General features: G+C 41.9%; 1 protein-coding gene across 3 annotated transcripts in view; it reads left to right on the forward strand.

Moving 5' to 3' along the window:
• The first annotated feature begins 6,217 nt into the window (after positions 1-6,217).
• The window catches only part of LOC118370143 (parathyroid hormone 2 receptor-like), a 45,965-nt gene continuing 29,567 nt past the window's right edge, over positions 6,218-22,615 (forward strand). For 2 of the 3 annotated variants that reach the window (XM_035754968.2, XM_035754964.2), the window contains exons 1-5: positions 6,218-6,905; positions 8,394-8,493; positions 19,111-19,221; positions 20,345-20,466; positions 20,687-20,784. In XM_035754968.2, coding sequence (XP_035610861.2) covers positions 6,798-6,905; positions 8,394-8,493; positions 19,111-19,221; positions 20,345-20,466; positions 20,687-20,784 — 539 coding nt within the window. In that variant the 5' untranslated portion in view covers positions 6,218-6,797. The remainder of the gene's footprint in view (positions 6,906-8,393; positions 8,494-19,110; positions 19,222-20,344; positions 20,467-20,686; positions 20,785-22,615) is intronic. The other variant, XM_035754965.2, reaches the window with a different exon arrangement.

The raw sequence follows: 22,615 nt of genomic DNA on the forward strand, positions 1-22,615 counted from the left end.
TTGACTCATTCCTCTCTGCCTCCTTCTTTCCACTCCTCTCCTCTTTTGACCTCACCCTCTCACCTTCCCCCCCTACTCACAAGGCAGGCAATACACTCGACCTCATCTTTACTAGATGCTGTTCTTCCACTAACCTCATTGCAACTCCCCTCCAAGTCTCCGACCACTACCTTGTATCCTTTTCCCTCTCGCTCTCATCCAACACTTCCCACACTGCCCCTACTCGGATGGTATCGCGCCGTCCCAACCTTCGCTCTCTCTCCCCCGCTACTCTCTCCTCTTCCATCCTATCATCTCTTCCCTCTGCTCAAACCTTCTCCAACCTATCTCCTGATTCTGCCTCCTCAACCCTCCTCTCCTCCCTTTCTGCATCCTTTGACTCTCTATGTCCCCTATCCTCCAGGCCGGCTCGGTCCTCCCCTCCCGCTCCGTGGCTCGACGACTCATTGCGAGGTCACAGAACAGGGCTCCGGGCAGCCGAGCGGAAATGGAGGAAAACTCGCCTCCCTGCGGACCTGGCATACTTTCACTCCCTCCTCTCTACATTTTCCTCCTCTGTCTCTGCTGCTAAAGCCACTTTCTACCACTCTAAATTCCAAGCATCTGCCTCTAACCCTAGGAAGCTCTTTGCCACCTTCTCCTCCCTCCTGAATCCTCCTCCCCCCTCCCTCTCTGCAGATGACTTCGTCAACCATTTTGAAAAGAAGGTCGACGACATCCGATCCTCGTTTGCTAAGTCAAACGACACCGCTGGTTCTGCTCACACTGCCCTACCCTGTGCTCTGACCTCTTTCTCCCCTCTCTCTCCAGATGAAATCTCGCGTCTTGTGACGGCCGGCCGCCCAACAACCTGCCCGCTTGACCCTATCCCCTCCTCTCTTCTCCAGACCATTTCCGGAGACCTTCTCCCTTACCTCACCTCGCTCATCAACTCATCCCTGACCGCTGGCTACGTCCCTTCCGTCTTCAAGAGAGCGAGAGTTGCACCCCTTCTGAAAAAACCTACACTCGATCCCTCCGATGTCAACAACTACAGACCAGTATCCCTTCTTTCTTTTCTCTTCAAAACTCTTGAACGTGCCGTCCTTGGCCAGCTCTCCCGCTATCTCTCTCAGAATGACCTTCTTGATCCAAATCAGTCAGGTTTCAAGACTAGTCATTCAACTGAGACTGCTCTTCTCTGTATCACGGAGGCGCTCCGCACTGCTAAAGCTAACTCTCTCTCCTCTGCTCTCATCCTTCTAGACCTATCGGCTGCCTTCGATACTGTGAACCATCAGATCCTCCTCTCCGAGTTGGGCATCTCCGGCGCGGCCCACGCTTGGATTGCGTCCTACCTGACAAGTCGCTCCTACCAGGTGGCGTGGCGAGAATCTGTCTCCTCACCACGCGCTCTCACCACTGGTGTCCCCCAGGGCTCTGTTCTAGGCCCTCTCCTATTCTCGCTATACACCAAGTCACTTGGCTCTGTCATAACCTCACATGGTCTCTCCTATCATTGCTATGCAGACGACACACACAAACGGTCTCTCCTTTCCCCCTTCTGATGACCAGGTGGCGAATCGCATCTCTGCATGTCTGGCAGACATATCAGTGTGGATGACGGATCACCACCTCAAGCTGAACCTCGGCAAGACGGAGCTGCTCTTCCTCCCGGGGAAGGACTGCCCGTTCCATGATCTCGCCATCACGGTTGACAACTCCATTGTGTCCTCCTCCCAGAGCGCTAAGAACCTTGGGGTGATCCTGGACAACACCCTCTCGTTCTCAACTAACATCAAGGCGGTGGCCCGTTCCTGTAGGTTCATGCTCTACAACATCCGCAGAGTACGACCCTGCCTCACACAGGAAGCGGCGCAGGTCCTAATCCAGGCACTTGTCATCTCCCGTCTGGATTACTGCAACTCGCTGTTGGCTGGGCTCCCTGCCTGTGCCATTAAACCCCTACAACTCATCCAGAACGCCGCAGCCCGTCTGGTGTTCAACCTTCCCAAGTTCTCTCACGTCACCCCGCTCCTCCGCTCTCTCCACTGGCTTCCAGTTGAAGCTCGCATCCGCTACAAGACCATGGTGCTTGCCTACGGAGCTGTGAGGGGAACGCCACCTCAGTACCTCCAGGCTCTGATCAGGCCCTACACCCAAACAAGGGCACTGCGTTCATCCACCTCTGGCCAGCTCGCCTCCCTACCACTGAGGAAGTACAGTTCCCGCTCAGCCCAGTCAAAACTGTTCGCTGCTCTGGCCCCCCAATGGTGGAACAAACTCCCCACGACGCCAGGACAGCGGAGTCAATCACCACCTTCCGGAGACACCTGAAACCCCACCTCTTTAAGGAATACCTAGGATAGGATAAAGTAATCCTTCTCACCCCCCTTAAAAGATTTAGATGCACTATTGTAAAGTGGCTGTTCCACTGGATGTCATAAGGTGAATGCACCAATTTGTAAGTCGCTCTGGATAAGAGCGTCTGCTAAATGACTTAAATGTAAATGTAAATGTACCTTAAGTGCCCCTGGAGGGATACATTCAGTTTTATTGGATATACCTACTTGGCCTCCCAGATCTAAAAGGGAACTGTAAAAAAAACAGAATTAACCGTGGAACTCCAAGACCAAATTTTCCTATACTCTGAGGTCTGTAGCTGGCTAACAAAGTTTTTTTTTAAAGACCATCATAAAAATGATTGAGTAATCTCTGCTGGACTGGTTCAGATGTTGTCAGTTGTACAAATGCTCCGGACACCTGTTTTGGTAAACAGCCGTAGGGCTGGGGAAATTTAACTGCTCTCACAATATAGAGGCCATCTCCATGGTAACAGTGAAGCTGAGACTCCTCTTTTCACTCTAAAATGTATGCTATGCAAAAACCATTGATTGCAAAGTTTAAAAGTGTTCCTCACTTTGACATCTAAATGTTAGCAAATTTATTGAAAATTAAATACAGAAATATATCTAATTTGCTCCCCTGGATCAATCAATACATGTTGGAATAAGGTCTGCGAAGTTCGTTGTTGATCATTGCTGGACAGACATACCATAGATATTCAAGCCAATTTAAGTCAAAACTGTAACTAGGCAACTCATGAATATTCAAAGTTGCCTTGGCAAGCAACTCCAGTGTATATTTGGATTTGTGTTTTAGGCTATTGTCCTGCTGAAAGGTGCATTTGTCTCCCAGAAAGCAGACTCAACCAGCTTTTCCTCACATATTTTGCCTGTGCTTAGCTCTATTCCATTTATTTTTATTCAACAAAAACAAACTCCCTAGTCCTTGATGATGACCGGCATACCCATAACATTATGCAGCCACCACTATGCTTGAAAGAATGAAGTGGTACTCAGTGATGTGTACCACTCTTGGATTTGACCCAAACATAATATTTTGTATTCAGGACATAAAGTTAATTTCTTTGCCACATTTTTTTGCAATTTTACTTTAGTTCCTTATTGCAAACATGAGGCATGTTTTGGAATAGTTTTACTCTGTACAGGCTTCTTTCTTTTCACTCTGTCATTTGGGTTAGTACTGAGGAGCAACTACAATGTTGTTGATTCCATCATCCATTTTCTCCCATCACATCCATTAAACTCTGTAACTGTTTTAAAGTCACCATTGGCCTCATGGTGAAATCCCTGAGCGGTTTCCTTCCTCTCCGGGAACTGAGTTAGGAAAGACGCCTGTATCTTTGTCGTGACTGGGTATATTGATACGTCATCAAAAGTGTAATGAATAACTTCACCTTGCCCAAAGGGATATGCAATGTATGCTTTTTTAAATGTTTACCCATCTACCAATAGGTGCCCTTCTTTGTGAGGAATTGGAAAACTTCCCTGGTCTTTGTCGTTAAATCTGTGTTTGAAAGTCACTGCTCGGCTGAGGGACATTACAGATAATTGTATGTGTACAGAGATGAGGTAGTCATTCAAAAATCATGTTTATCACTATTATTGCACACAGAATGAGTCCATGCAACTTATTATGTGACTTGTTAAGCACATTTTTACTCCTGAACTTATTTAGGCGTGTCATATAAAAGGGGTTAAATTCTTAAGACATTTCAGCTTTTCTTTTTTAATTAATTTGTAAAAGCATATTTCCAATTAGACATTATGGGGTATTGTGTGTAGGCCAGTGCCGCAAAATCAAAATTGTGTCCATTTTAAATTCAGGCTATAGCACAAAAAAATGGAATAAGTCAAGGAGTTTGAATACTTTCTGAAGGCACTGTAGAGTCTACTTTAACAATTTTACTTAACACGTTTACTTGAGAAACATGCAAAGCTTGGCAACAGAATGACAGTAAAATCTCTTCTAAACGGCACATGTTGGTGCTCAAATCAAATGTTATTGGTCGAATACACAGATTTGTAGATATTGCAGGTGCAGCGAAATGCTTGTGTTTCTAGCTCCAACCGTGCAGTAATACCTAGCAATGAAAATGTCATTAAGAAACAATACACACGTATTCCAGAAAAATAAATAGAAATTAAGAAATATCAGAAATAATGTCAGAAACTGGAATATACATTTACATACAGTACCAGTCAAAAGTTTGGACACACCTACTAATCCAAGGGTTTTTCTTTATTTTTACGGTTTTCTACATTGTAGAATAATAAAGACATCAAAACTATGAAATAACACATATGGAATCATGTAGTAACCAATAAAGTGTTAGACAAATCAAAATAGATTTTAGATTCTTCAAAGTAGCCAAGCTTTGCCTTGATGACAGCTTTGCACACTCTTGGCATTCTCTCAACCAGCTTCATGAGGTAGTCACCTGGAATGCATTTCAATTAACAGGTGTGTGTCACGTTGGTATAAAGGGATCGGGAGACAGGCGCAGGAATAGTTTTTTTTTATTGACCATAATTACAGTGTGCCATGTAAAGGAACAGGGACGAAGACCAAACAAACACGTATACAAAACACAGGGTTGAAACCCAAACAAAAGAGTGAGGAGTACCTCGAATAAATTGGCCCATTAGGAAGTCCGGGACCCAGTTGCACAGGGAGGGGTTCAGACCCAGGACCCTGAGCTTAGTGATGAGCTCGGAGGGCACTATGGGGTTTAAGACTGAGCTCTAGTCAATGAACAGCATTCTTACATAGGTATTTCTCTTGTCCAGCTGGGATGGGTCAGTGTTTAGTGCAATGACGATTGTGTCATCCGTGGATCTGTTGGAGCGATCATTAAATTGTCAAATTTAAAATGATCGCAAGTTAAAATTGTAGCGGGTCTTGGGTGCCGGTTAAGGTCTAGGGTGCTCCTGGGTAATTTAACATGGTTAAGTGACCACGACAGAGATAGGAATGCAAGAACTGACCATCCATGAGATCAAAATGATAGTTTAAACCATGTTTTGAAGCTATACAGTATTTAATTAATGTTATTGTAGTGACCCGCACAGACAGCTGTAAGTTGTGTGTTAGGTTAGTTGGTTGTGTTGTACATACCAGCACCCAGTGTTCGCAGGGTCCAACATGCCAATCAACCTGCTATCTGCCAATCACGGGAATGTCTGGAATGCATCCTGATGGTTGGCGGAGGCGGGTTGGGCAGGGGGATGGAGCATTGGAAGTTAAGATCAGGTTTAGCCATTGTTCTCTTTCTTACGTCTGGTCTTCACAAGAGAAGGTCACGGTTATTTTATAGGGTATTCTTCATTTATTTGGCGTGGGCTACGGCCAAACAGTAGCCTGTGTGAAGTTGGGTTAATAAACCGTAAACTCAACCCTCTGTCTGGAAAATGGTTCCTTTATGATCTAGTCAGGTTATTGGTTACCTTATGATTTGGGTTCTGATGGGGTAAAACAGTTGATCTAAGATCATGAGTTATATTCGTCAAGAAACAATGGCTTTATCATTCACTTCAAATGAAAACAATTGATGTAATGCCAATCACAGACTGTAGCTTTAAGATTTCTGAACGCTGTAACCTGTTCACACAGAAAATCTGACAAACTCTGAGTCTGACCAAAATTAAACATAAACAATATTATTCTCTAAATGCATTACTTTTTTTGTGTAATTTCGTTAAGACACTCAAAATTTCTCAAAATACATTCATTTTTAATTAGAAAATGCATTTTTTGGACGCTTATGGGCGAACATACACACACACACTGCAGACCGCTGCGGACATCCCTTCCCACACCGTAAGATTTCATGACTACGGATAGATAGCGACATTACTCACGTGCAGACGGGAAATGCAGTTATAGGTAGGTTAGCTAGGCTACAGTAGAGAGTAATAGTTATTTTGGTTATCAGGCGCAAACTCGATTTTTTTCTAGCCTATGGATAATTCTGGTTCGAATTTTCTTGCGACTTTTTGAACATAATGAGTATTCGTGTTTAAAAAAGAACAATATGGCATTTTTAACGCTCATGGCCCACAGAAGAGACGACATGCCCAAATTGTCTCTGTAAAACAAACTTAGCCTACTAAAATTGTGTTTCAGAGAGGAACTACAGGACACAAGTAGCCTGAAAGGCCAGTCATATAGCCTATCTATTTCAAGGTCCACAAATGATCAATAAACGTTTTGAACAAGTTTATGCTACATCCTTATTTCAGACAGATGACACCAAAACTCTGACCATGCCTACACTATTCCTGCGCCCCTTTCTCCTGACATCCTCTTTCAACAGACTTCAAGAGCGTCGGATGGAAATACGCACAGAGTAGACTACAGGAAGGAGAACCACGTCCAGTCGAGTTTGACACAACACCTGAACTACTGCGTGCTTCAGAAACACAGCTGATTTTGGAGTTGATCGAATCCTCTATATGCAACGCTGTCCACCAATGATCTGCAGAATGAATACAATACTTCTGCGTAACTTTGCGAAGTTTATTTTATGCTGGAATGTAATTTACCTACATGTTTACGCACAGGTAAGTAGACGATTTAGAGTAATATTGTTTGTATTTTTTGTGGAATAATGAATCTAGGGTTTCCTCCTGTTTTGTTACAGGAGCCTACACTGTGTATATAATAAACCACACACAATATGGAATTTGCATGACCATTTTACATAGGCTACAAGCAACATGATGCTAGATTACAGACACTGAGTGTACAAAACACTAGGAACAACTGCTCTTTCCACGACAGACTGACCAGGTGAATCCAGGTGAAAGCTATGATATCTTATTGATGTCAATCAGTGTAGATGAAGGGGAGGAGACAGGTTCATTAACGGGCCATTAAACAAATGAGACATGGACTGTGTATGTGTGCCATTCAGAGGGTGATTGGGCAAGACAAGATTTTTAAGTTCCTTTGAACGGGGTATATTATGGTAGTAGTTGCCCGTTTGTGTGTGTCAAGAACTGCAACGCTGTCGGATTTTTCACGCTAAACAGTTTCCCGTGTGTATCAAAAATGGTCCAACACCGAAAGAACACCCAGCCATGTTGGAGTCAACATGGGCCAGCATCCCTGTGCAACACTTGTGACACTCTAGTAGAGTCCATGCCCCGACGATTTGAGACTGTTCTGGCGGCGAAAGGGGGTGCAAATCAATATTAGGAAGGTGTTAACCCTAATTGCTCCGGCTAAGAGCGTCTGCTGAGTTACAGTAAATGTTCCAAAGGTTTTGTACACTCCGTGTATATTAGGGTGTAGGTATGGGGTGAGGGTTAAATGAGAAGGGATGTTAGAAATGTACCGTTCAACTAGTAAAACATTTATTAGCCTATGTTTAGGCAGGCTATTGCAAGTCTAGTTGACAAAGTTCTTGGCATAATGAATTTGGTTGTTTTTGTCTTGCATCTACAATCCCCTATTCCTCTACTCCTATACCCTTTCCCCCGAGTCTATCTTTTAAAATACCTCTTCTATAAATAATGGTAAAACTAAGATGGACCCCCCACATTATGTTTCTTTATATTGGTGCTATTTCATGTTAAAATGTATTCTGTCATGCATATGTTCAGACATGCCCACTTCTGTACTCATCAGTCAATGTTTGCATATTCATTGTTGACTAGTACTCAACATCCACTTTCTCCTTGAATGCATTTAAATGAGGCGGAAGTATGAGCACAGTGCGTCAGCGTGTGGCGATTGCTTACTGTGTGCCAAATGTATATGACATCTGTTTTATTTATGAAGTGTGTTATGCTACAGTATATGTCATTGTCAATATGACCTTTTAGATTTTTAGCAAAGTTTATATCAAAGCCACTTTACCATTTCTCCTCGTTATGTTTGAGCTCAAAATGAACTCCGGGGTGAAAATTCCCCTAGGTGCAGATCTAGGATCAGCTTGCCCTCCCCAATCCTACCCTTAACTATTAGCGGGGGGAAATGCTAAACTGACCAAAGATCAGCATCGAAGGGGCAACTTTTTGGAATCAATGCTGCAATCTACTCCGCAGGTTCATCCAGAGGTCGGCCTCACAGCACAGGAGCAGATGTACCTGCTGTATGATGTCAAAGTCGCGTGTCATCAGAACATCTCCACACACAACCCTGCAGGTGGGCAAACACTGACTTACGTACATCATTTTACTCTTTGGGCAGCATAGGTCATTTACAACCTTTTGTTTGTTTGTGTAATTGGTACCCACTAAGCAGATGATTGGTCTACCTCGCTTTAGCAGAGCCCCATTGGCCAGCGTGTTTCCGGGTGGATCCAGACAGACCTTTATGGTAACCGTAGCAGCCCGCCATACTTCAATCCCGCGTGGAGAGACCAAATCCCATAACTTTACGTGTTTTCGTCTCCCGCGTATTGGAAAAGGGGTTTGGGTTTTGAGAGACGGGCAAACACTAGCCTGCTCCACGTTCTCCCAGGCTTCACTCAGTCAGAGGTTGGAGTTGGTGAAAGAGACTGGATGTGGTGCTGTTGCATGTACACTGACAACGCTGAACTCCTTGTATTTCTCACATTGTCAGTCAATGCTCAACATGCGATTTACTGAATTGAGTAATGCTTCATGCAAAAAATGTGTATTTCTCACCCCCCCGAATTATTAGAACTATTATAATATATTTTTAATTGCGGTAACTTGAGACAACTTTCAATACAGCATGGATGAAAACTACAATTGGCAGGAGTGGTCTTTGGGAAAAATAACTGCGATTATGGCAACCACTAAAAACATTTCGAAAAATCAATTTTTAGTATTCTCATATAGGCACTCTTGAAGAGCGGAGGGAGGCACTTCTTGAAAAGCCTTTATTTACATGGACTACCACTGCAGTTTGATTAGACAAAGATGACTTAAGATCACAGATATTATGCTGTGTCTCTCCCTAGCCACGGAATCTGTGGGTGCTGAAAGAGGATTTATTCCATTAATTTGAATCTGTGCCAATTTGCCAGCCCCAACCCTGCGGTTGTTTCACTTTCTGGCTGCTGCACTCCATGCTATTATCCTCCGTGTGTCCGCCCACGTTCTGTAGCGGTGTGAGAGCTGGATAAAAACAAAGAGCTTTGTGTGTTTGATCCAGAATCTACCAGTCGTTAAAACCAGGTGGGAGATTAGAAATGTCAGAACGTAAACAGATATTGGAGCATAATGGATAATTAGTGTGTTTATTGTTTGGTGACAGTCTATAGTAAGTAAATCCTGGCTACTTAGAAAAACAGACCAGCTTCTGATACCCATCCAAATTTAGTCATGACGGAAGTCTTATGGTTTCACTGGAAACCTGTATGAAAATACAGTTTGCTATATACTCTGAGATATGCAGAAATGACTGTAACACTTTATTTTAAGGGTCCATTATAAAACATTTATAAGGCATTTACAAACAGTTTGCCCACTATTTAGTAATCATTATTCCCACGTTTGTAAAGGTTAGTTAGCTAGTTATTCACACACGTGTGTGTGTGTATATATATATATGTATGTATGGACACAATCATGAAGTGGAACGACATTTATTGGATATTTCAAACTTTTTTAACAAATCAAAAACTGAAAAATTGGGCGTGCAAAATTATTCAGCCCCTTTATTTTCAGTGCAGCAAACTCTCTCCAGAAGTTCAGTGAGGATCTCTGAATGATCCAATGTTGACCTAAATGACTAATGATGATAAATACAATCCACCTGTGTGTAATCAAGTCTCCGTATAAATGCACCTGCACTGTGATAGTCTCAGAGGTCCGTTAAAAGCGCAGAGAGCATCATGAAGAACAAGGAACACACCAGGCAGCTCCGAGATACTGTTGTGAAGAAGTTTAAAGCCGGATTTGGATACAAAAAGATTTCCCAAGCTTTAAACATCACAAGGAGCACTGTGCAAGCAATAATATTGAAATGGAAGGAGTATCAGACCACTGCAAATCTACCCAGACCTGGCCGTCCCTCTAAACTTTCAGCTCATACAAGGAGAAGCCTGATCAGAGATGCAGCCAAGAGGCCCATGATCACTCTGGATGAACTGCAGAGATCTACAGCTGAGGTGGGAGACTCTGTCCATAGGACAACAATCAGTCGTATATTGCACAAATCTGGCCTTTATGGAAGAGTGGCAAGAAGAAAGCCATTTCTTAAAGATATCCATAATATATATAATAATAATATAATAATAATATATGCCATTTAGCTACGCTTTTAAAAGACTTACAGTCATGTTTACATTCTACGTATGGGTGGTTCGAACCCACTACCCTGGCGTTAAGCGCCATGCTCTACCAACTGAGCCACAGAAGGACCATAAAAAGTGTTGTTTAAAGTTTTCTACAAGCCACCTGGGAGACACACCAAACATGTGGAAGAAGGTGCTCTGGTCAGATGAAACCAAAATGGAACTTTTTGGCAACAATGCAAAACGTTATGTTTGGCGTAAAAGCAACACAGCTCATCACCCTGAACACACCATCCCCACTGTCAAACATGGTGGTGGCAGCATCATGGTTTGGGCCTGCTTTTCTTCAGCAGGGACAGGGAAGATGGTTAAAATTGATGGGAAGATGGATGGAGCCAAATACAGGACCATTCTGGAAGAACCTGATGGAGTCTGCAAAAGACCTGAGACTGGGACGGAGATTTGTCTTCCAACAAAGACAATGATCCAAAACATAAAGCAAAATCTACAATGGAATGGTTCAAAAGTAAACATATCTAGGTGTTAGAATGGCCAAGTCAAAGTCCAGACCTGAATCCAATCGAGAATCTGTGGAAAGAACTGAAAACTGCTGTTCACAAATGCTCTCCATCCAACCTCACTACGCTCGAGCTGTTTTGCAAGGAGGAATGGGAAAAAATGTCATTCTCTCGATGTGCAAAACTGATGGAGATATACCCCAAGCGACTTACAGCTGTAATCTCAGCAAAAGGTGGCGCTACAAAGTATTAACTTAAGGGGGCTGAATAATTTTGCACGCCCAATTTTTCAGTTTTTGATTTGTTAAAAAAGTTTGAAATATCCAATAAAAGTCGTTCCACTTCATGATTGTGTCCCACTTGTTGTTGATTCTTCACAAAAAAATACAGTTTTATATCTTTGTTTGAAGCTTGAAATGTGGCAAAAGGTCGCAAAGTTCAAGGGGGCCGAATACTTTCGCAAGGCACTGTATATATATATATATATATATATATATACACACACACACACACACACACACACACACACACACACACACACACACACACACACACAACATGACCAAAAGTGTGTGGACTTGCTTCCATTCAGCCACAAGAGCATTAGTGATGTTGGGCGATTAAGGCCTGGCTTGCAGTCGGAGTTCCAATTCATCCCAAAGGTGTTCAATGGGGTTGAGGTCAGGGCTCTGTGCAGGCCAGTCAAGTTCTTCCACACCGATCTCGACAAACCATTTCCGTATGGACCTCACTTGTCATGCCGGAACAGGAAAAGGCCATCTACAAACTGTTCGCCACAAAGTTGGAAATACAGAATCGTCTAGAATGTCATTGTATGTTGTGGCGTTAAGATTTCTCTTCACTGGAACTAAAGGGCCTAGGCCGAACCATGAAAAACAGCCCCAGACCATTATTCCTCCTTCACCAAACTTTACAGTTGTCACTATGGTAGGTATCGTTCTCCTGGTAGCCGCCAGCAACGTCCACCAGACTGCCAGATGTTGAAGCGTGATTCTTCACTCCAGAGAACGCGTTTCAACTGATTCAGAGTCCAATGGCGGTGAGATTTACACCACTCCAGCTGACACTTGGCATTGCGCATGGGGATCTCAGGCTTATTTGCGGCTGCACGTGTAACAGTATAACTTTAGGCCGTCCCCTTGCCCATACCCGGGCGCGAACCAGGGACCCTCTGCACACATCAACAACAGTCACCCACGAAGCATCGTTACCCATCGCTCCACAAAAGCCGCGGCCCTTGCAGAGCAAGGGGAACTACTACTTCAAGGTCTCGGAGCAAGTGACGTCACCGATTAAAACGCTATTTAGCGCGCACCGCTAACTAAGCTAGCCGTTTCACATCCGTTACACACAAACAGTTCTTGTACTGACATTGCTTCCAGAGGCAGTTTGGATCTTGGTAGTGATTGCTGCAACTGAGGACAGATGATCTTTACGCGTTTCAGCACTTGACGGTCCCGTTCTGTGAGCTTGTGTGGCCTAACACTTTGCTGCTGAGCCGTTGTTGCTCTTAGACGTTTCCACTTTACAATATCAGCACTTACAGTTGACCCAGGCAGCTCTAGCAGGGCACAAATTTAACGAATTGACTTGTTGGAAAGGTGGCATCCTATAGTAAGGCCATTCTACTGCAAATGTTTGTCTATGGAGATTGCATGGCGGTGTGCTCGGTTTTATACACCTGTCAGCAATGGGTGTTGCTGAAATAACCGAATCCACTAAGTTGAAGGGGTGTCCACATACTTTTGTGTATATGTAGTATATTTCCTTAAACATCCTGTGTTGCGTGCTTATTCTTTTACATGGTACTGCTGGAATGTTTACCAATGGCCTGCATCTATTTGTGAGAAATTACACTGGTCTCCCAACATTTATAAACTATAAATAGTGCTCACTTTAGATTAGGGACTGCAAAAGGACTTTACTAATCATTAGTAAATGGTTTTGTCGTGGAAATTCTTACACAGGGACACCTCAAAGTCAATCTTAAATGAATCAATGTTTTATTGTCAGCACGCTGGAGAGGTACCAACCAATTCAATGCACCATAGTACACATATCAATCAGCAGCTCTCCCTGGGCAGACCCAGCAGTTGTCTTATATACGGCTATACGCAGGCAAGTTATATTTGCATGATTTAGCATAATTACTTAATCATTACCGTTTTGTTTCATTCATGTGACCGACCAATACCGGTTCCAAACGTGTGACAGACCAATAACGTGTGACAGACCAATACCCCACGAGGCTTCTTTCTCTCTTAGCTGATACCTTGAAACTGAGATCTTTAGTTTGTTCTCAAAACACGGTCTGGGCGTACTGCCAAATTGCCGCTACTGATAGTGAGGATTTGTACAGTCAGCCACTTGCATGAACACAGAAATTGGTTCTTAGAACAGCACATGAATAAAAGACAGACATTTGTTATAAGAAAAGCACAAACATAAAAATTCCCATTACAGTTTATAAATGTGAGTAAATTATTAATAAATGGTGGACACACACTTTTTATAAATGCTGAATAAATGGTTTATTATGGACCCTTAAAATGTTACCGAAATCACATCAATGAAACCACTTATTGGCAAAATGATATTCTGCCTTTCATAGGAGTAAAATAAATAAAAAATACAAACATTATATAACCCCACTTCCCCTCAATCAGTGGTGTATTTGTCTGTTGTATTTGGTTTTTCCAAATAATTTATCCCAGATCTAAATGATAACAGAATTCTGTTCCCCTATAAGACTGTGTTCCCTTTTAAATTTTAAATGGGGCAATCTGGGATTGGTTCATTCCATTTGAGGCTTTAAATGTAGGATATAAAGCAATTATACAGCTTTGTTGTTTTGATTCTGAGATTGTTCCTTTAAAGGCAATGGCCCAATTCTAATCATTACTGCCCAGTGATCTCTCATTCAACCGTCAATACGGGCTAAGATCACTCACGCACCTGATCTCAGTTGCATCCATCATTAGCCATCCTATTACCTCTCCCTCTGTGTTATCAAAGGTCGGAGTTCACTTCAAGCCTGCTAATTGAGCAGACTAAGGACAGTATCTACAGTATTTGTGAATCATTCTGTACACTTGAAATAAAGTATTTCCTCATTTACCAGGACAAATATACAGTGGCAATTTTCCCGACACATTTTATGAGTAAAAACACGTTTTTTTGTTTATAATTTATTTAGTCCATTAATTAGACACTTGGTTTAATACAGTAGGCCTATGGACATTTTCAAGAGGAAAATCAGATATTGAAGATATCAGATATTGAATCACCGATTTTGAGCGCATCATGCCAAAATTTCATAAAGCAGATGTCTCAACTGTTGACTCATTTATACTCGCTTGTGTGTCCTATTCGGTCTGAAGGCCTTGTTTGACACGTGCTAGCCGATTGGCCACGTTATGACTGACTTGTGATCACTGTCCTTGCTAGTTTGATTTGTATTGACATTCCCAGCCTTATTTAGTCATCGGTTTTTGTTCAAAATATTGGGTCATTGAAACTGAAACATCCCAAATGTGTGGAGGCAACAAACAATGTACCAGGCCATCTGTGCTTTACAACCAGGTACATTTATTTGTAATTCCAAAAATATTGCTATTTGTAAATTATATTAATCATGCATTGAACTGCGTCCATTTATTCTGCCAACAATGCCTTACTTTCTACTTCATGGAATTTTGAGTCAAATATAACCTATTTTTAAAACTTCATGAAATTGGTTTTGAAGTATAAACTGGGAATTTGATATTTTTGACTGATATTATCATTGTCGGTTTCATGTCTTCAAAGTAGTTTAAAAAAAGTCAGTTCCACCTTTAAGGTATTTCACAGTGTCTGCACATGGGACCCACCTGGCAAGTGGTCCCAAACCCCAATATGGCACATTTCTTGTCTGTCAGTTTAAATCAATTATTTTTATTTTACTAGGCAAGTCAGTTAAGAACAAATTCTTATTTTCAATGACAGCCTAGGAACAGTGGGTTAACTGCCTGTTTGTACCTTGTCAGCTCGGGGATTAGAACTTGCAACCTTTCGGTTACTAGTCCAACGCTCTAACCACTAGGCTACCCTGCCGCCCCAATACAATGTTCTTTGATGTCTCAAATGATAATGTGACTCAACCCAGCTATAATCAGATCCAATTTGGCTCTGAGATAATGAAGTATGACATCATACGCATAATAGGAAGGCTACTGCAGCTGAGACACTGAAATATACAAATATCTAATATTTAGACCTGGATTGCAATTAGGGTTGGAAACTTTCCGGTAAATTTCCAGGGGGTTTCTGGAAATTTTCCATGGGAAGTTAGGCCCGGGAATTTGGGGAATTTTGCTTAAATTCATCAAAAAAGTTAGCTTATAACAGTGAACCTTTTTTGTGGGAAGCACATAAGGCAATTCTAGGTCGTGTGGCATATGTTGGTTAAACTATCCCCAATTCAATGGAATTACAACCCTTTGCATGCACAGTGCATTCTTCCATCACATGTACAGCTGATTCTCAAGATCTTGCACAAGTATGAGATGCTATTGAGGCCACACTACTACACTGTCTGAGCCAAGGACTGCATGCTTTCTGGTAAGTTTTGATTACAATACTGGGTGAGGTGAATATATTTGATATTACATTTATTTTTTTGTTAACTATTAAATTGTAGCCTACAACAAGGTGTGTTTAAATATTTTTTAAACTTGTAAACAATTTCTGCTAGTTAGTTTTTGCTACCATGTGGGGTTTAGCTTGCTTGAGCCTGTTAACTGAGTGTTAATTCACCTGTTTCCATACATGTTTCATTTTAAAACATTTGTCTTAAAAGGAGTTGTTTAATCTAACTGCTTAACTATTTATCTGTACATGGAATTGTATTTGTTTTGTGTTTTTACTCTTTTTTTTCTAATCTTTACAGGAAAATGCCACGGGCACTATCTGATGTGTGGAGACATTTCACTGCAGCTAATGTAGAAGGAAAAGCTGTGTACATTTGCAAATACTGTGCCAAATCATATGTGAAGAATACAACAAAGATGCAGAATCATCTAGGCAAGTGCATAAAGTTCCCTCAGCGCTCACAACAAGCATCCTCTGACAAAAGTTCCTCTACTTCTATTCGAGTTGAAAATGATGAATTAGACCATATCAATAGCAACAGTTCATGGTCCTCATGGAATCTGAAGTTTTATTTTTACTCAATAATAGAGGAACATAGTCAGATAAAGGCTGATGATGACCTTGGACCACAGAAGGTATTTGCACTGGTGACAGACAATGCTGTGACCATGAAGGCTGCTTGGTCTAAAGTGGAGTCTTAACCTCACATCACACCAATTGGCTGTGCTGCTCATGCATTGAATCTGCTCCTCAATGACATCATGGCCCTGAAAACGATGTATACACTCTACAAGAGAGCCAAGGAAATGGTTAGGTATGTGAAGGGTCATCAAGTTATAGCAGCAATCTACCTCACCAAGCAAAGTGAGAAGAATAAGAGCACCACATTGAAGCTGCCCAGCAACACCCATTGGGATGGTGTTGTCATCATGTTTGACAGTCTCCTGGAGAGGAAGGAGTCTCTCCAAGAAATGGCCATATCACAGTCTGCCGATATGGACAGCCCCATCAAGAGGATCCTCCAGGATGATCTATTTTTGGAGAGAGTGGTAAGCAGCCTGAAACTCCTGAAACCTACAGCAGTAGCCATTGCACGGATTGAGGGAGACAAAGCGATCCTGTCTGATGTTCAGACTCTGCTTGTAGATGTAAGAAGAAATTCGTACTGCCCTGCCCACTTCACTGTTGCTCCAAGCAGAGGAAACTGCAGTTCTGAAATGCATCACAAAGCATGAAGACTTCTGCCTGAAGCCCATACACGCCACAGCATACATGTTGGACCCCAAGTATGCTGGCAAGAGCCTCCTGTCTGGTCCAGAGATCAACAAGGCCTACGGTGTCATCACTACTGTGTCTTGCCACCTTATCCTGAATGAGGGGCAAGGTTCTTGGCAGTCTGGCGAAGTACACTTCCAAACAAGGGCTTTGGGATGAAGATGCAATATGGCAGTCGTGCCAACATATCTCATCAGTCACCTGGTAGAAGAGACTTTGTGGATCTGAGGCTCTGTCACCTGTTGCCTCCATCATCCTCCAAATCCCACCAACATCAACCGCCTCAGAGCGCAACTGGTCCTTGTTTGGGAACGCACCCACCAAAGCATGAAAGAAGCTGACCAATACAAGGGTTGAGAAATTGGTGGCCATCCTGGCAAATTTGAGGCTTTTTGAGCCTGACGACGAGCTATCCTCAACAAGGTTGGAAAGTGACCGTGAAGATGAGGTGGACATTGAGGTCCGGGGAGAAGACATGGAAGCATGAGAGGAAGGCAACCAAAGCTTTAGTTTCTAGACTATCATTTTACAGATGTATGTTGTAAACGTTTTTGGGAGATGCGATGGCTCATTGGGGATCATTCAATATTCCCTTTCTTTTGTTGGTCAGTGAAATCATCCCATGTGAAGAGGCAACTCATTTCATTAAAGTTCAATTCGTAACTAAATTGTTTTTATTTCTATTTGAAGGATTTAATCGTTTGCAATTGTCTACTTATGATAAGGTAAAGGTAAATATATCCAATGCAAAAAACATCTACATTTAAATGATATTGATATTAATTCCCATATATTCCTGTTAATTCCCACTGAAAGTTTCCACCTCTGAACATTCCTGAAAATGTGCAACCCTAATTGCAATCATAAGATATATTAATTTATTTAAATCTATTTACTTCTTATTTTTTCTCAGTCTTAGGTCTTTATTACTTAGTCTCAGCTTGCATCCCAAATGGCACTAAAGGTAGTGCACTATAAAGGGAATAGGGTGCCATTTGTGACGCACTCCCACCCTAGTCACTTGTTTCACTGAACCATCAGGAGGGCTAGCTGACAAAAGACGACAACCTATTACTCCTAGTGCTCTCCCACTAGCCTACTCATCTGGTGGACAGATGGTGTGTGTGTATATATAGCTGTAATGACTATGAGCAATGTTTTTGCACTTGTCGCTAATGAGTGACTCATAAGCTTTGTCTTTCCATCTCACACTCTCATCATGGAATATAGATTAATATTAGAAATGTGTTTAATCAAGGGAGCGGAGGTTTAAATATACATAGTGGGAGAAAGAGTTTTTGTCCATGGAGCCGACATGTAGTAAATTGATCCTTCTTCAGCTTGTTTCATTGATGATGTGGACTGAGTGCACACTGCTGGATATTTGCCCTTTCTTAAATTGAGTGGATCAATGTCCAGTGTCTGCAAAATCACCAGCACTTACCATTGACAGGCACAAAAGCAACAAGTCAATGAAACCTTTCAATGATAATGCCTTGAGTTCAATAGCAATGATTTCTTTTAAGTTCAGACTTATCCTAAGGGAGTGGCCATGATATTTGGCCTGGGAGCCTCCGTTCCTTTGATGACGATACCCTCTAACACAATGTCCAAATAATGTCACTTATGAAAGTAAAAGCCTAAAATATCTACATCACATATATTGATGTTTGTAATTGTGAAGATTTTAGGTTTTTATAAAAACCTTGTTTTTTTTCTGTTCACTTCCACGTCCAAGTCCAGACAAGTGCTTGCTGATTACTCATTGGACCATATATGAATGTTCTGGGAGCCTAAACCTACAGTTTAAATAAGTCAATTTATCACAGGCAATTAAGTAACTAAGTTGAGAGCCAGTGAGAAGGTCTGTGAGAGGGGTTTGTTCATGCAGGAACATGTACAGTATTGGTTTTTACATAAGAGGTAAAATAACAGGAAGGATAAACCCAATATCATAATATGCCTTCCAGATATCAATATCAAACACAAATAAACCAATATCACAATATGAATTGCTCATATCGGTATCAAGTGAAATCTATATCATATTTAATTCAGTATTGGTGCCCACCACTTATATTACCTAACTCCCCTTTCCCACTATGTATCCAGATGACCTTTGTGCCCCTGGCTGGGATGGTCTGATCTGTTGGCCTCAGGGATCCCCCGGAGTGCTAACCAAGGTCCCCTGCCCCAGCTACATCTACGACTTCAACCATCAAGGTATTGGGGTACAGATAGGCTGTACTCATGGGGCCATATTTATTAAGTGTTTGCACTGGGTGCAAAGTTTGGGGGGGGTGTACACTGAGTATCCAGGACATTTTAAGAACACCCGCTCTTTCCATGACACTACCAGGTGAATCCAGGTGAAAGCTTTGATCCCTTCTTTATGTAACTTGTTAAATCCACTTCAATCAGTGTAGATGAGGAGGGAGGAGACATGTTAAATAAAGATTTAAGCCTTGGGACAATTGAGACCTGGATTGTGTATGTGTGCCATTGAGAGGGTGAAATGGGCAAGACAAAAAAAAATGTAATTGCCTTTGAACGGGGTATGGTAGTAGTTGCCAGGCGCACCAGTTTGTGTCAAGAACTGCAACGCTGCTGGGTTGTTCAAGCTCAACCGTATCCCCGGGGGGAACAGAGGCGGGGTGACCCACTTTGTTGTTGTTTGAAATGAGGATTCTCGCTTCAATGTTTTACTTCTGAGCTGGTGCAAACCCTTAGTAAATCTGGCCCATGGGAACAATTGAATATACTGAATACCGTTTTAACTGCAGTACCATTGTGTTAAACTCCTGTGTGTTGCATTATGTGGTCATTATATGGAGACAAGCAATGTACATGTAATGGATTTGACGTATTGAATGGTCTGATGAGCATGAAAACGATGTAAACCATATATCCCGTGGCCGTCTCAGTCACCAGACTCCAACCCAATTGAACACTTATGGGAGATTCTGGAGCGGTGCCAGAGACCACGCTTTCTACCACCATCAACAAAACACAATTGTAGAATTTCTCATTGAAGACTGGTGTCGCATCACTCATATAGAATTCCAGTCACTTGCAGAATCCACTCCAAGGTGCATTGAAGCTGTTCTGGCTCGTGGCGGCCCAACACCCTATTAAGACACTTTATGTTGGTGTTTCCTTTGTTTTGGCAGTTAACTGTATGCTGCAATGTTAATGACCAGACCGTGTGTGTGTGTGTGTGTGTGTGTGTGTGTGTGTGTGTGTGTGTGTGTGTGTGTGTGTGTGTGTGTGTGTGTGTGTGTGTGTGTGTGTGTGTGTGTGTGTGTGTGTGTGTGTGTGTGGTGTCTGTGCCTGTGTGTATGTCCAGGTCATGCATACAGGAAGTGTGATGTCAACGGTTCCTGGGTTTCTGTGGAGGGGTTGAACCGAACATGGTCCAATTATTCCGACTGCTTAAAATTCCTTTTACCTGGTCAAGAGGAGGAAAAGGTAATCCCAATCACCACTTCAGTCACACCTAAGACTCCAATTAACATGGTTGTGGTTGCAGACTTGACTCATGACAATGCTTGAGTTGCTCTGACTCATGCTAACAGCGGAGCTACACTGGGGCGTCGGGAGCACAGGCAGCTAGCATAGAAGCTAAAAACCTAACTTTTTCCCGGCATAAACAGTGTAGCAGGCCTATAACATATCCATTTCTCTCTAGCAGGACTTCTTTGAACGGCTGTACGTCATGTACACCATTGGATATGCACTGTCCTTCATCTCTCTTCTTGGGGCCATTGTCATCATAGGCTACTTCAGGTAAGACAGCCTTGTGTTCCAACGATTGGTCCTTTCTCCAGAAGTGTGCAGTTGTGCGCTCCTTCCCACAAATATAGTTTGAGTTATACCAGTCATTTCCTTTCGGTCTATGAAAGGAAGTGAACAAGTGCAGACCTTGGGAGAAAGGACATATATTGGGACGCAGATGTATGCCACTCGGTCTTTGCTCATCCATATATTTCTATGTGCTGCTCTATCCACCTGTGTAAATGGCACCGAGGTCATACAGCACTAAGCCTCAGCTGTTCTTCACCATTTTCCAAAAACAGTCACGCATGTAAATGAGAAGTAAAAATAAATATCCTGGCCATCCTCTTGACTCATCTCCAAATTCTCAACGAGATTTCAATCTTTATTCACCCGCTCAAAAAAAAAAACTGCCAGAGGTTTGTTGAATTCCCAATGTGTTATCACTCTGCTTTCAACCATCTAAAACCACAACTAAATTCCAATGGAAAAACAATGTTAGATATTTAGTTGTCACCTGAATGTGTTATCACTGCGCTTTCGACCATTTTAAAGCACAACAAAGTTCAAACGGGAACACAATGTCAGATATTTTGTATTTGTACAACAACTTAATGTGTTGTCACTGTGCTTCATCTAATAGCACAACCAAATGACCTCGATAACAGTTGAGATTACAATAAAAGTACATGTGCAAGCAAGTGGTCAATGCTGATCAAGATTCTGCACAGATTATTATAGCAATTGTAAAGATCGCCACAGACCTGCAACCTTTGCATGCTATTTTGACCATGAACACTTTCTTAGGCTAACCTCAACATGTTACTCATTTTAAGTTTGAATAAACACTGCTACATTAGTTTGTAAGATAGCCTTAACTCTAGGCTATTTACTATATTAGAAAAGTATTATTGAATTGTGTTTGATTGACAATACAGCTAAATATCCAAGTTTTAAAAGGATATCTAATGTTTGGATAGTTTCATCTGAGCCACTGGCTTAATCTTATACTTTAACTTTTAATGTTGGTTTAGTTGGAGTCCTGAATCCAACATATCACAACATATCGCTATTTACTGTATTGCAAAAACTGAATTGTGCCACTGACTTAGTCTGGCCTTAATTCTATTTTTGTCTACAAATGAATCATTGACATGACATGGATTCATGTTTCCAACTCAACCTAGAATCAAAGGTAAAGAATAGGACTGTCATGATCCCCTAATAACAGAGTAAAACACTCCTTTGTACAAGTTAAAGAATAGGACCTAAATCAAATTAAACTTTTATTTCATGTGCATTTAAAGTTGAATTAGACTAGATTTAGTTGGTTGAGTTGGAGACGTGAATCCAACAAATCGATGCTTTTCATTATGAGCTGTCAGTATTATGAATGCAGTTAGAGAAGGACGTCTTACTCTCAATCTTCCCTCAGTATTTCAACACAGATGCTGTTTAAAAAACCACCGTACACTGTAAAACAAACTCAAATGATCTGCGGGGGAAGCTGATTTGCGGTGAACCATTGTGATTTTCAAAAACGTGGAATTTAGGGTATTTTACTCAATTCAGGTTATTGTCTTCAATGCAGTTAGGTTTTTATAATGTATGTGTATTAACTGTACATTTGCACATTGCTTTCAACACAAACTAGGATTGAATGCCGAAACAAACATGTCAATGTTTAGAATTTCTCTCTTAGGTTTCTACTTAGTTTTTCTTAGCCACTGTCCTTTTGCTACTGCTTTGCTTTCTCTTTGGGGTTCCAGGCTGAGTAAAGCACGATATGACAACTGCTTGATGTGAAAGGGTTTTTATAAAAAACATTTCATTGGACGAATAT

This window comes from Oncorhynchus keta, chromosome 37 (genome assembly GCF_023373465.1).
Source record: "Oncorhynchus keta strain PuntledgeMale-10-30-2019 chromosome 37, Oket_V2, whole genome shotgun sequence".
Lineage (NCBI taxonomy): Eukaryota > Metazoa > Chordata > Actinopteri > Salmoniformes > Salmonidae > Oncorhynchus > Oncorhynchus keta.